This window comes from Vidua chalybeata, chromosome 13, assembly GCF_026979565.1.
Source record: "Vidua chalybeata isolate OUT-0048 chromosome 13, bVidCha1 merged haplotype, whole genome shotgun sequence".
Taxonomy (NCBI): domain Eukaryota; kingdom Metazoa; phylum Chordata; class Aves; order Passeriformes; family Viduidae; genus Vidua; species Vidua chalybeata.
In genome coordinates this window covers 9,136,630-9,148,322 of record NC_071542.1, presented here as the reverse complement: position 1 = coordinate 9,148,322, position 11,693 = coordinate 9,136,630, and the positions used below count along the sequence as shown (strand labels likewise).

The 11,693-nt window shown below is 44.5% G+C and overlaps 1 protein-coding gene across 1 annotated transcript in view; it reads left to right on the top strand.

Annotated features, from left to right (window-relative positions):
- Nucleotides 1-269: 269 nt before the first annotated feature.
- Nucleotides 270-11,693, top strand: part of TNFAIP8L3 (TNF alpha induced protein 8 like 3) — a 45,411-nt gene continuing 33,987 nt past the window's right edge. The window contains exon 1 of the mRNA XM_053955233.1: nt 270-426. Within this exon, the coding sequence (XP_053811208.1) occupies nt 375-426 (52 nt within the window). The 5' untranslated portion in view covers nt 270-374. The remainder of the gene's footprint in view (nt 427-11,693) is intronic.

Below are 11,693 nucleotides of genomic sequence, written 5' to 3'. Positions count from 1 at the left end.
CAAGAAGAGTGATGGAAAAAGACAGACGGGAGATGCGATGGCAATGTACAGGACGGTCATTTCGGTATTTTTGCGCTCGGCAGCGCTGCCTCGGGAGCTGCCCCGGGCCGTGCGGGCGGAGGGGCCGGGCAGCCCAACTCGTGTAAGACGCGGGCAGGAGCCGCTCCTCCGCCGCGCCCCCGCTGCCTCCGCCCTCGGCGCGCCCGCCCGGCCCCGCTCCGCCCGCAGCCAATGGCACTCGGCGAGGTGGCTGCATGTGGTGGCGCGGACCCAGCGCCGGCTGCGAGCGCAGGAGAAGGCAGCGGGCTGCGCTCCGCCGCTCCGGGCACTCCTCCTGCCAGCGGCGGCCCGAGCTGCCCCCCGGCCCCTGCAGCATGGACTCGGACTCCGCGGAGCTCAGCGAAGGCGAGCTGGTCTCGCCCGCAGGTAAGCGCCGGCCGCGGGCGCTGGGTCCGGGGCGACCGCGCCGAGGAAGGGGTCGGGTCCCTTCCCGTCCCCTGCTGTCGGGTGCCCGCGAGCTCCGGGCAGCGCTGGCAGGCTGAGGGCACAGGGCAGCGCCATCCCCGCTCCCGCGGCCCCGGCACTCGCGGGCACCGGCAGAGCCGAGCGCCGGCCCCGGTCCGGCCGCCGCTCCCGCGGGCTCGGGGCTGCGGCGCCGCTCCGCTGCTGCCCGGGGCGCGGGAGAGCTGCCCCAAGGGCTGTGACGTGACACCTGATTAAACAGCAGTGCTGGCGCTAGCTGATGCTTTATACCCAGAGGCTGCAAAGTTTTCGGGGGTTTGGCCGTGGCCACTCCGCTGTCGCTCCAGGACCACCGCGCCTGGCGCGCATACAGAAGGGGAGCCGCCCCCGTCCGGGGCGGGCACGCAGAGCCCCCGCGCTGCTGGGCTTTTGTTTTCAAGTCTTAACTTGTCACCAGGAACCATGCTGTCTGGCTGCTGCACCCCACATAGTTCTTGGATGAGACAGAAGGGAAAAAAAATTAAAACCTCTCCTGCCCTTTCCAAACCTTCACGTTCTTGTGTCTTACGCGAAACAAATGATGGTTTGATGCGCCGTAGTCCTGCACACACGGTAAAAACGGGGACAACGAACTTGTGTGAAACACACAGAGGTAGGTTCGCTCTACCAGCACAGCACGTGGCCCAGGGATGCGCTGTCACCTCACGGCCACACCTCTGGGTGCCCGGCCCTTGGGTCAGCGGTGGTGTCGCCCTGCCCGCAGCAGAGCAGGCAGCAGGGTGTCACACACAGGACAGGCAGAACAGGGCTGCAGGGGTGTCACACACAGGACAGGCAGAACAGGGCTGCAGGGGTGTCACACACAGGACAGGCAGAACAGGGCTGCAGGGGTGTCACACACAGGACAGGCAGAACAGGGCTGCAGGGGTGTCACACACAGGACAGGCAGAACAGGGCTGCAGGGTGTCACACACAGGACAGGCAGAACAGGGCAGCAGGGTGCCACACACAGGACAGGCAGAACAGGGCAGCAGGGTGTCACACACACACAGACAGGGCTGGGCTGCAGGGGTGTCACACACACGGCTGGCACATGACAGATGCTGGGCTGTCACTGACACCAGGTGCAGAAGGAACCTGCTTGACCTCCAGCTTCCCACAGTGAAAGTCATAGACATCCTTCTCTGAAGCCATTTAACTAGCATCAGATGCAAGTGCAATTGGAATGATGCCTGAAATAGTCCCAGTGATCATAATAAATCCAAATAGAAAGTTGCCATGTTATGTTATTAGATCTTTGAGAAAAATCTTTTCACCATAACCAGTCCAGGATGGTGTACTTCATGCCAGCTAACACCCTCCTGCATCCCCAAAAAGAAGGATTTGAACACCAATGTTCTAACTACAAAGGCAGAAAAGCATATTTTTTTGAAATATTTAACCTGTCCTATTAATACAGCAGTGATAAACAACAGAAGGAAGTCATAAGATAAATGTGTTTTCTAGAGTCCCAGCAGAACATTTCATAGCATAATCTGAAATCTAATTCAGTTTTAAATACTAGGGGTATTTACTCCTGGTATTTTGCTTTGTATATTCTTACTTGAGATCTAGAGAATTAAAGAAGACCAGCAACAGGTCACAGAGCTCCTTATATTCACAGAGCTCTGTTAGGCTGAACCTACTTGCAAAGACCACCAACAGCAATAATTTTTCATCCAAACAAATCTTCCAAGACATGCATGAAGAGCAAGTTGCAAACATTACATTTATAGACAAATTAATATAATAGAGCTCCTGCCAGAAATTTATTCCTGTTCTGAATAGGAATTTCTTTTAAATAAATATAAAATAACTATGCTCAGAGATTGCCATAAGTGGTTTTCATGTCATCACTTGTTAGCTGCCAGGAGTTGATGTTCATCAATCTCCTTTCCTCTTTTCTGTTCCTTCTTTGTTCTATTTAAGAGAAGAAAAATCTGGTATTTTGGCCATACATGGCAGATGCCTATGCACTAGAATAAAATTGGAATAGAGAGAAAACTTGGATGTTTTGTCTTACCCAGCTGCATTTTTTTTTCTGCACTAAAGAATTACATGCTCTTTGTTATCCCCCATCATCTTCTGAAAAATAGATCTTTTTGCTAGATTTCCTTTGGTCTTTTTTCTGTACTCTGCCATATGCACAGTGCAGCCTCTCTGTGTACGTGGGTGTTCAGTCAGGCTGTCAGTCACTGCTGCAGGCACAGCAGCTGAGGGGCTGCAGTGTGGGGTTCAGCCACCACCTTGCTCGGGGAGGTGCACACCCACAGCTCATAGGGCAAGCACAGTGTCTGGGAGGAAAATCTGGGATGAAGTCCTGGTGATGGTTTCATTTTGGACACTCATTTTAGTACAGCTAGACTTTTGCACTGAAATTGACAGCAAGCCCTGTGTTTAGCTTGCTCTCCTCATTACCAGTCCTCACACTTCCCCGGGTTTCAGCTGGCACAGTTCAAGCTGCCTGCAGCCACTGCTGAGGCTGTCCGATTGTTTGGGCCCCCTGGGATGCAGTTTGCTTTATCTCCAGGCTCCACCATGCTGATGCAACACAGATGTTTAAAGCATAGCCCATTTCAGGGATTGCACCACTCGTGCAATGCTTTCCCAGCCTTTTGTTCTGTCCCAGTGAGTGGCACCCTTGCCATTCCTGGACTCACACGGGGGTGCAGGAGGCTACCTAGTGCACCCCCACCATCTGCCATACACACGTGGCTTCCAAGAACCAGCTGGAATCATGCTCCAAGATCCCAGCAGCCTCATTTGCTTTAATAGCCCACTTAAAACTTGAGTCTCTCAAAGGAGGCAGAAATATTTTTTCTGTATTTATTCCGAACATGTTGTCACAATAGCATCTTCATAGTTCTTAGGTGGAAACAAAAAGCTCCTTGTATGTGAGCAGTGCAAGATGTTAGCTGTACTTTAAAGCAAACAAACAGCAAAAACCACCACACCTCTAACAACATTCAGCCCTACAGCCTTGGCTCCCACAAGTCTCCAACACCCATCTATGACTGCTTTGCACTTGAGGTGTCTATAGGGTCAAAAAGCTTTGGTTTTCAAAAATGGTTACTCATGAGACAGACTCCTATTAAGAACATTAAACAGGTCTTCATGATTCTGAGAAAATTATATATTGTGGTGCAAAAGAAGAAAAGTTACATGCTTATTAGCTAGTGAAATTTCTAGTTTTACTGCAGAGGTGACTAGTCATTTTCTTTTTTGTCCTACAGAAGAGCTTTTGAGAACTGAACAGGTAATCTTAAAATAGAATATGGTTCTCATTTTTGAATGTCCACCTATTGAGAGGTTGAGTTTTAAAAAAGCCCTTTTCAATAGAGTAATGATCTCCTTTCCCTCAGCTCTTTCATAGTCATCCTGCCACATGAAAGAATGATCCTCCATGTCATCTTTCAGAGTAACATTTCACAAAAATTCAGGTCATCACCAACAGAAATGATTTCGCAGTGGGTTTGGAAATTCTGCATACAGGAAAAAAAAGGTGTGAGACCTTCATTTGGTGTGCCTTGTCCTAGGTTCCCTGGCTGAAACAGGCAGGAATTTGGCCATGTAGCTTTTATGTGTACTGATTTAAGCCTTTATATAAGCCACCAAGTCACAGCATGGATTTCCATGTTTGTTTTAATGGAACTGTTACTTTACAGTAGTAACATAAGATAACCAGAGGCTAAATATGGTCTCTGAAACAATACAGATTATCCTCATGAAGTTTAACATACTGTGGAGAACAAAGTGTTGCTGGTCCCTTCTCTGGGTTTCCTTCCACAGAAGTCAAATATGCTTGGCCTAGGAAAGAGCAGCTTGTATTCCAAGTAGAGCTCTAAATTGGTGGCAGGGGTTTTGGTTTTTGGGTTTTTTTAAGAATTAACAGTGTGAAGCTTTCACCTTTGTATAATGGCAATGATAACAAGATGAAGGAGACCATAAGGGCAGTGGGAGCCTGATTATGACTTCAGTACCTTTTCAACACAGCCAAGATCTTACCCTGGAACCCTTAGCACAAAAAATGTTAATGCATTTAAAAGTATTTGATAAATTATCTGAGCTTGTCCCTGGGCAATAAATATATACTTGGTAAAAAACCCAACTGATTTAAACATTATTTACTGGTGTAAAACGACCTCTACAGACATGAATCATTTTTCTAAAGCTGTACTATTATTTGATTTGCAATGCTTAGCAAGTAATTTTTTCTGCAAATTATTTATCATGTTGTGTGAACTGTCTGTATTTCTGTGATGCTAATCTTTGAAGCCTGTTACATATTTTAGTCTCTGTTTTACAGAGTTAAATGCCATTAAAGAGTTAATATACTTGTAAATACAAAATTAATTAGAAAGTGTAACGAAGACATTTAAGAATTGAGGCATTAGTAACATGTTTATGTGATGTATAGTGCAAGTAGGCATTGTTTAACCTTTTGCAGTATCACACCATTTGAAAAAGAAAGCCTTTGCCCCAAGGAATATTTGTGTGAAGGAGGAGGGGTTTGGTTTACCAAAGCCTTGTCTTGATTCTACATAGAATGTTCCAAATCAGATAAACAGTAATATTTATTAGACTTCAGACAAGCCAGAAGAAATAGTAGATAACATGTTCCAAGTATGAAAACTAGAAAACTATTTTAAAAGCAAAGAATTTTTATTAAGTTCTTTCTAGCAACTATCTAATAAAGGCTCTCCCTTCGCTTTCTGCTGGACAACAAAGGAAAACAAAGCTAATTAAAAAACAGATGGACAGACAACAGACATGAGCTAACATGCCATGGGACTCGTGCACCAAACTGTTACAGGGCTGTCTGGATCACACTGCAAACTGAGGCAAGCACAGGTCCAGGTCTCTCTGCCAAGAGAGTGGGCAAGAGATGCTTTGGGATGAGCAGGCAGCAGCAGCCGGGGCAAGGATGTGAGCCAAGAGCCTGGTTGGGTGAATTTTTTCTTTTAGTGTTCCCTCCAGGAATTACCTGGGCTGCTGATTTGCATACAGACCCCTCATTAGTACAGCAGCTGCCAATTAGGGAGTCCTGTCCAGCAGGGAATAAAGAAAGAAAAAAAAAATAAAAAGAGTAAAAACTTTAAAGGGAAAAAAAATTCTAACCACACTGTAAGGATAGTTAAGACCATAAATAATCCCACTTTTGTCAAATTGACTAGACACCTTGGACAAACAATCATTCATTTTAACAAGTCAATTTTTTCAGGGTTCTGTTCTTAAAATCAAGTGAAAATATGAACTTCATGAAGCACTGGATGGAATCCCAAGCTCACTTGCTTGTGCAAGATTATGACCAAGCTGTTCCCCCACCTGAAATTTTGATGCTGCTAGCAGTCAATGAGCAGGAAGCCTCCACTCTTTCTAGATATGGACAAGGAATTTATGATGGCATGTTAAATTCATAAGTAGGAATATGACGCAACTGCTGCCACACAGCAATTATTGGCCATTCCTGTCTGCCTTGCCAAAGGTCTGGGATGAGACTGAGTTCTATTTAAAGTGATATTTTGGCAGTAAGGAGTGACCTGCACAAAGCAATGAGTGCACTGTCTCAAAAAACTCACACTTCCCCTTTGAAGAAATAAATTTTTTAGCCTTTCATCTCCTCTACAGCAAAGACTAAAAAGTCATGGTGGGAAGAGTGTGTCACTTTATTTAGCTGGTAACAGAGCAATCAAGCTATAAATCCCAGGTAAAAAGAACAACAATAGGACAGACAGATGAGAGAGTTTTCCTGAAGACCTGGCCTGTCTGAGAAACCTTTGGTACTGGCATTCTACCCACAGCATCAGCCTTAGGGTGACAGGCCCTCCCAGGAAGCGGGAGAACCCTGTAACTTTGAGACCTCACTGTTTTATCTGGTAAACTAAGCAGGACCTGGCTGTGAGCCCAAGCAGTGGTACACAATCCTCTAAACTGTTTATCTATTAATACTCTTCCTGGCACTGTTTCAGCCCGTGCTAGATAGCCTCCCACTAAATGTCCTGGCATGAGGCAGAGGATAACAGTGGCCAGTATGAATTAAACAACATTTGGAGTGTGGGAAAGAATTCAGCCTGTATCCAGATGGCACTACAATGCATGGACAAAAGGTTCTGTCCTGGTGTATCTACAGACAGGGACCCCGTGGTCAGAGGAGGGTGCAGAGGTTCTTCACTCTTACTGTGGCCTCCAATGCCTGCTCAAGGCTGCCCAGGCTCTTGGGCTGCTCAGGGACCCTGCTCAGGGCAGCTTCCCTGGGCTGAGACCTGGGTTTGGAGCCTTGCCCAATTAGAAGTGTGTTATTTGCTGTTTGCCTGCAGAAATCTCTTTGCCAATTACATTATGGGAGGTCGTTTCATGGGCTGACAAGTGCAGCTGGAGGAGATTCATGGGAGGCTGAGACTTGCTGCAATAACTACAGCTTTATAGCCAAGGATCAAACATCATCTGGAGAAGCCAAGCTGAGCTCAGACATGGGCTGGTAGCCAGTGAGTTTTTCTGCTCTTTAAGGCAGACATCTTTAACAAAATAGGCTGAGAAAGAGCAAGAGCCACTTTGATGTCTTTTCAGTGGTCACTAATTCCTCCTTGGTACAGATGCTGGTTTATATCAAGTTTGAGCAGTTGGCTCTGTTCAGCCTTTCTGCAGAGGAACAGAGTGACCAGTCCCTCTGTACAGGTGTAGATTTTGGCTGACATCTGTTGATATAACAACACAAAATAGAGCAGGAAGATTATGCCATCTATGAAACAAACACTTCACTATGGAGACATTCTCCTAGGTCTACTTACTAGTGCTAGTTTAACATGAAAGGCAATCTTCTGAAACACTAAAAGTTAGCATAATACCTCACTTATCACCATCTCATTCCTGGCATTAACTTTGTTTATCCAAGCAGTTTGTGTTGCAGGAAAAACTAAATTCTTTCCCTTTGAAGAAATGTATTAACACTGTTATTGTGTTAGTGCTTCCTTTCCAAATCATTTTCCATTTACTTTCAGAGCCTATAGTTTACATGGTCAAATCACTGACAGATGCAGATCAAATAAATACAAGTTTCTTAGACTTTTCAAAGTCAGGGGTTTTTGTTTTTTTTTCTTTAATTAAGATAACCATCTTTCAGCTTATTTTTTCAACAAAAGCTCTGTGCCATATAGTGTTATGCCAGGTGAATATCTGTAGCTTTTGTTTACTTGCATGTAATTTTAGCTTTGTGGTTTTGTGCATCATTTCCCTCTAACTCCCAGAAGTGAGAAGGAAGTAGGATAAAGGTATCAAGAATGACCTTCACGTTCACTTCAAAGCAAGTTATAGTTGGGGCCTCATTATTTTTATACATTATTAATCATCTCCACTGTTAGGAAGAACGTTTACTAGTAGATACAAAAGTAATCAGTACAGTCATCATGATGCACAGCTACTGGATTAATTAGACAGTGATAAAGAAATGGTGAGGAAAAATATTGACTGGAATTACAGTTTTAAGAATGGCATAAAAAAGTTCAAGCCTAAGTATACATAAAAACCACTTGCACAAACTTTGTACAGTGCCAGTGTGTCCCCTTCTTACCCCCTTGGACTAACCAGTGCTCTTTAAGTACACCAGGGTCTAGATAACTGAGAGGAAGTTTCTGTTCAGTGATTAAAACCTCACCTGCATCAGAAACTAGCTTCTGGTGTATGGATCTAGCCTGACCTCAGCTGAGGTTTCTCTGGCTGCTCTCTTACCTGCATTTGTTTTTAAGAGTCTATTTCTATACTAGTTCTTAAAGGTCAGATTATCCTGCATAAGAAGGATGTAACACTTTACATCCTTGGGGCAGATATAGCCCCAAGAGAGTTTACTCTTGCCTACAGCCTTGTCCATTCCTCTCCCCCAAAACAAAAACCCACAACCAAACACAAAAGCAACAAAGGGAAACGAAAACAACCACCAAAAACCCCCAGACCTGTACACTCATCCAAAACAGTCACCACTGGCATTTCACTGTAGAGCACTTCCCCTTACAGAAATCATACAGAACTGATGGAAAGCCAAGAACAAATTGTCTCAGGGACAGATGAATACCAGTGTTTTCCACAAGTCCGTGATTTAACTTCATCATTTGGATTAAATCAGATGCCGGAGGGCTTAAAGCAGTCCCAGTACTTAGTAGTGAATCAGCTGGCATCTGTTTATCCTCCAGACCTGGATATCTCCTGGAGTTCTGAAGCCAAACTGTGAGCTAGGGCTCTTAACTAGTTGCTGTTGTTCACTTCTGCACAACTTTCTCTTGAACTTGTTGACTTTACTGTGTGCTAGGTGGTTGAAAGCCTAGTTGGGGACAGACAGAAAATAGCCACTTTCAGTGTTACGTTGCCACATACTTGTGCTGGTATAAATGGATGTTCCCACTCCATCAGGAGCAGTGAGGGAGGACAGGCTGAGACTCCTCCTGCTTTGAGAAAAGCCACATGCAGGGGGCAAGGAAGGTCTAAAGTCTCCTTGCACCCTTGCTTTGACTGCCCCTGCCACCAAAGAGGCCAAGGCCCTTGCAGGAAGGCAGATTTTGGCTATATTCTCCATCTTCTAACCTCTAGAATACTTTAAAATTGTCTCTTTTCCTATGTGCTCTCCTATCTTAGACTAACAATTTGTGTTCATTCTCCAGATACCAACATCTTTCTGGGACTTAACTGATCTCTCACTTCTCCGTGCCCCAGCCAATATACTGTCCTCCTCAATTCTGCCAGTATTGATCTGATTTTTCTTCCTTAACTCATTTCTTCTCAAATGCTCTTGGGTTTATGATTTCTACCAGTGAAAGAAGGGAGTAAATGCTGTTAGGTTATATTTCAAGAAAGGGGAAATTGATGGAAGTAAGATACTGACTTGGCATTGTAATTAAAGGTTCTAGAAACAGGAACTGACCTGCCTCCTCTGGCAAACAAAAAATACAGACAGTGGGCTTGCAAGTGGGATCGGGAAAGTTAATTTGGTTTTGAAATACTGAAACAGGTAGATGCAATATTTGCCAGCAAGTGAGCAATAGCATCTTCACAGATAACAAAGGCTTCCCAGCTATTTCCAGAATGCATTCCTGAACAAACAGCTCATTGAAGAAACAGTGTATCCTCATCCATAGAAGTTCAACTCATCGGGCTTGAATAGCAGATCCAGGGAGAATTGCATCTGTCACCAGACACAGCAACTGTGACTGTCACTGATCAAACGAGGTCAGAGGAGGACACTGTTTTCTAGTGATATAACTTAACTACAAGGAATAAAGGAAATCAGAGCCTTGCTATTTTGCAGAGTATCATGTTGGATCACAGCATGCAGATCTCCCTCACACAAGGTAACAAATATATATTTATTAAAAAGTGACAATATACTTTCATTTAAAAAATATTAGAAGAGAATTCACAGAAATTGCCTCTAGAAAGCAATCAGAAGCTTTAAACAGCTGTGAAAAGGCAGTGAAAGCAAAAGATGCTTCTGTAAACTAAACTCATCTTCACTTGGGACAAGAATGTCTATTTTGATTTTCTTCTGCCAATAAGACAAGGATGAGAGCACAGAAATGCACTGAGGGAGGCTTCGGGGAAAGGGCTGAAGCACAGGAATTGCCAAGTAGGTACAGACTCACCAGAACACCAGCACAGTGCCTACATCCACCCTTCCACTCTGCTACTGACTGGCCTGAACTGAATCAAACTAAAATTGGGCCCATTCTGCCCTTTGGAGGGTCAGCAGCCACCCTGACACTCAGGTTTCATCGTCCATCACTGGGGAAGAGAAACAAGGTTCCCAGAAGCAGGGTCCCCATTTTCCACCACGGCATCTCTCCCTGGATTGCTGACTCTGTGCCACCCACCTCGCACGTCCTTGGTCAGCAGCACCCCGTGAGTGACCAGAGAGGGGACACAGTCCTGCCTGGCAGACAGGGAGGGCACAGCTCTGCCCTGCCCTGTTGGCCTGGTTCAGGGCAGCAGGACAATCCCCCACTACAGCATTGTGCAGCCAGAATATCTTGGAGATTCCCCAGAGCTGTGCCTTTGCCCATCCATGTCGGGATGATGAGTATCAGTGGCTCCTGCTCTGTTTGGAGCTCTGTGTATTCACCTTTCAGAACCCGGTGAGGGGAGCGGTGCCTTAGCAACAGCCAAGTAGTATTAAAGAAGAGACAAGTGACATGCAGGAAGAGAATTTAGGGTGATGGTGGGGGAGAGATTATTCAGTGTTTTCCATATTTTGGTATAACAGAATTTAATTTCCTTGAAGTTACTGCAGTCAATGACAAGCAGAAGTGTGCACATGAAATACCTCTGGCTGAGCACCGAAATAAAGCATGACTAGACATACCAAATAACCCATGCAGACTGCAAGGGGTTGTTTAAAAAATAATTATATACTTGTCACTGAAGAAGCTTTTCTATATTTATAATTCCTTTTTCCTCATAGCCTCATCTGATGGAATTCAGATAGCATGCATGCCATTATGTAAACCAATTCTGGAATACTTCACTCCTTTCCTCTCTTTCACAGGCATTAAGGCAGTAGTTACACTTCTTAATGGGCATTATTCTAGGGACAGTTAAGACCTATGCTTAGTCACTTCATCACTGACTAAAATACAAACTCTGCTCGTATGCCATTAAAGAGATTGAAAACAAATCTTTAAATAAGTACTTAGCTTGCTTTTAAAGCCATGTGGTTTCTTTACTATGATAAAGTGATAAAAATACATATGAGATCATAAAGCTCACAGTAATTTTGTTGCTGAAGAAGTTTTACAGCTGTCTACTTGAATTCATTTGGTTTGAAACTTGCCTTGGTCTAGCATTTTTTTGAGTTGAAAACATTATTTTATATAAACAGCATGTGATTGAATATAACTAAGCTTTTTTATACATATGTAAAGTGGACAAAAAATATTTTCCCTAAGTAAGGAAATGCTATATATAGAAGGAAATCTGAAGACTTTCAAGTCACAGACTTCAGGAGGTTTGTTAACACTATCCCCAGGGAGACAGAAAGACAAACAATAAAAAAGCAATTTCCTGCACAGGAACATACAGAACATCAGAAACACCTAGTAAAGAGAACAGAGTTGTGCAGAGTGGAAGTCATTTATCCTGCTGGTTCATGTTTTTCACTCTACTAATCATCATTCCCTGTTACCATCAATGGCAGGTGCACACACATCAGTAGG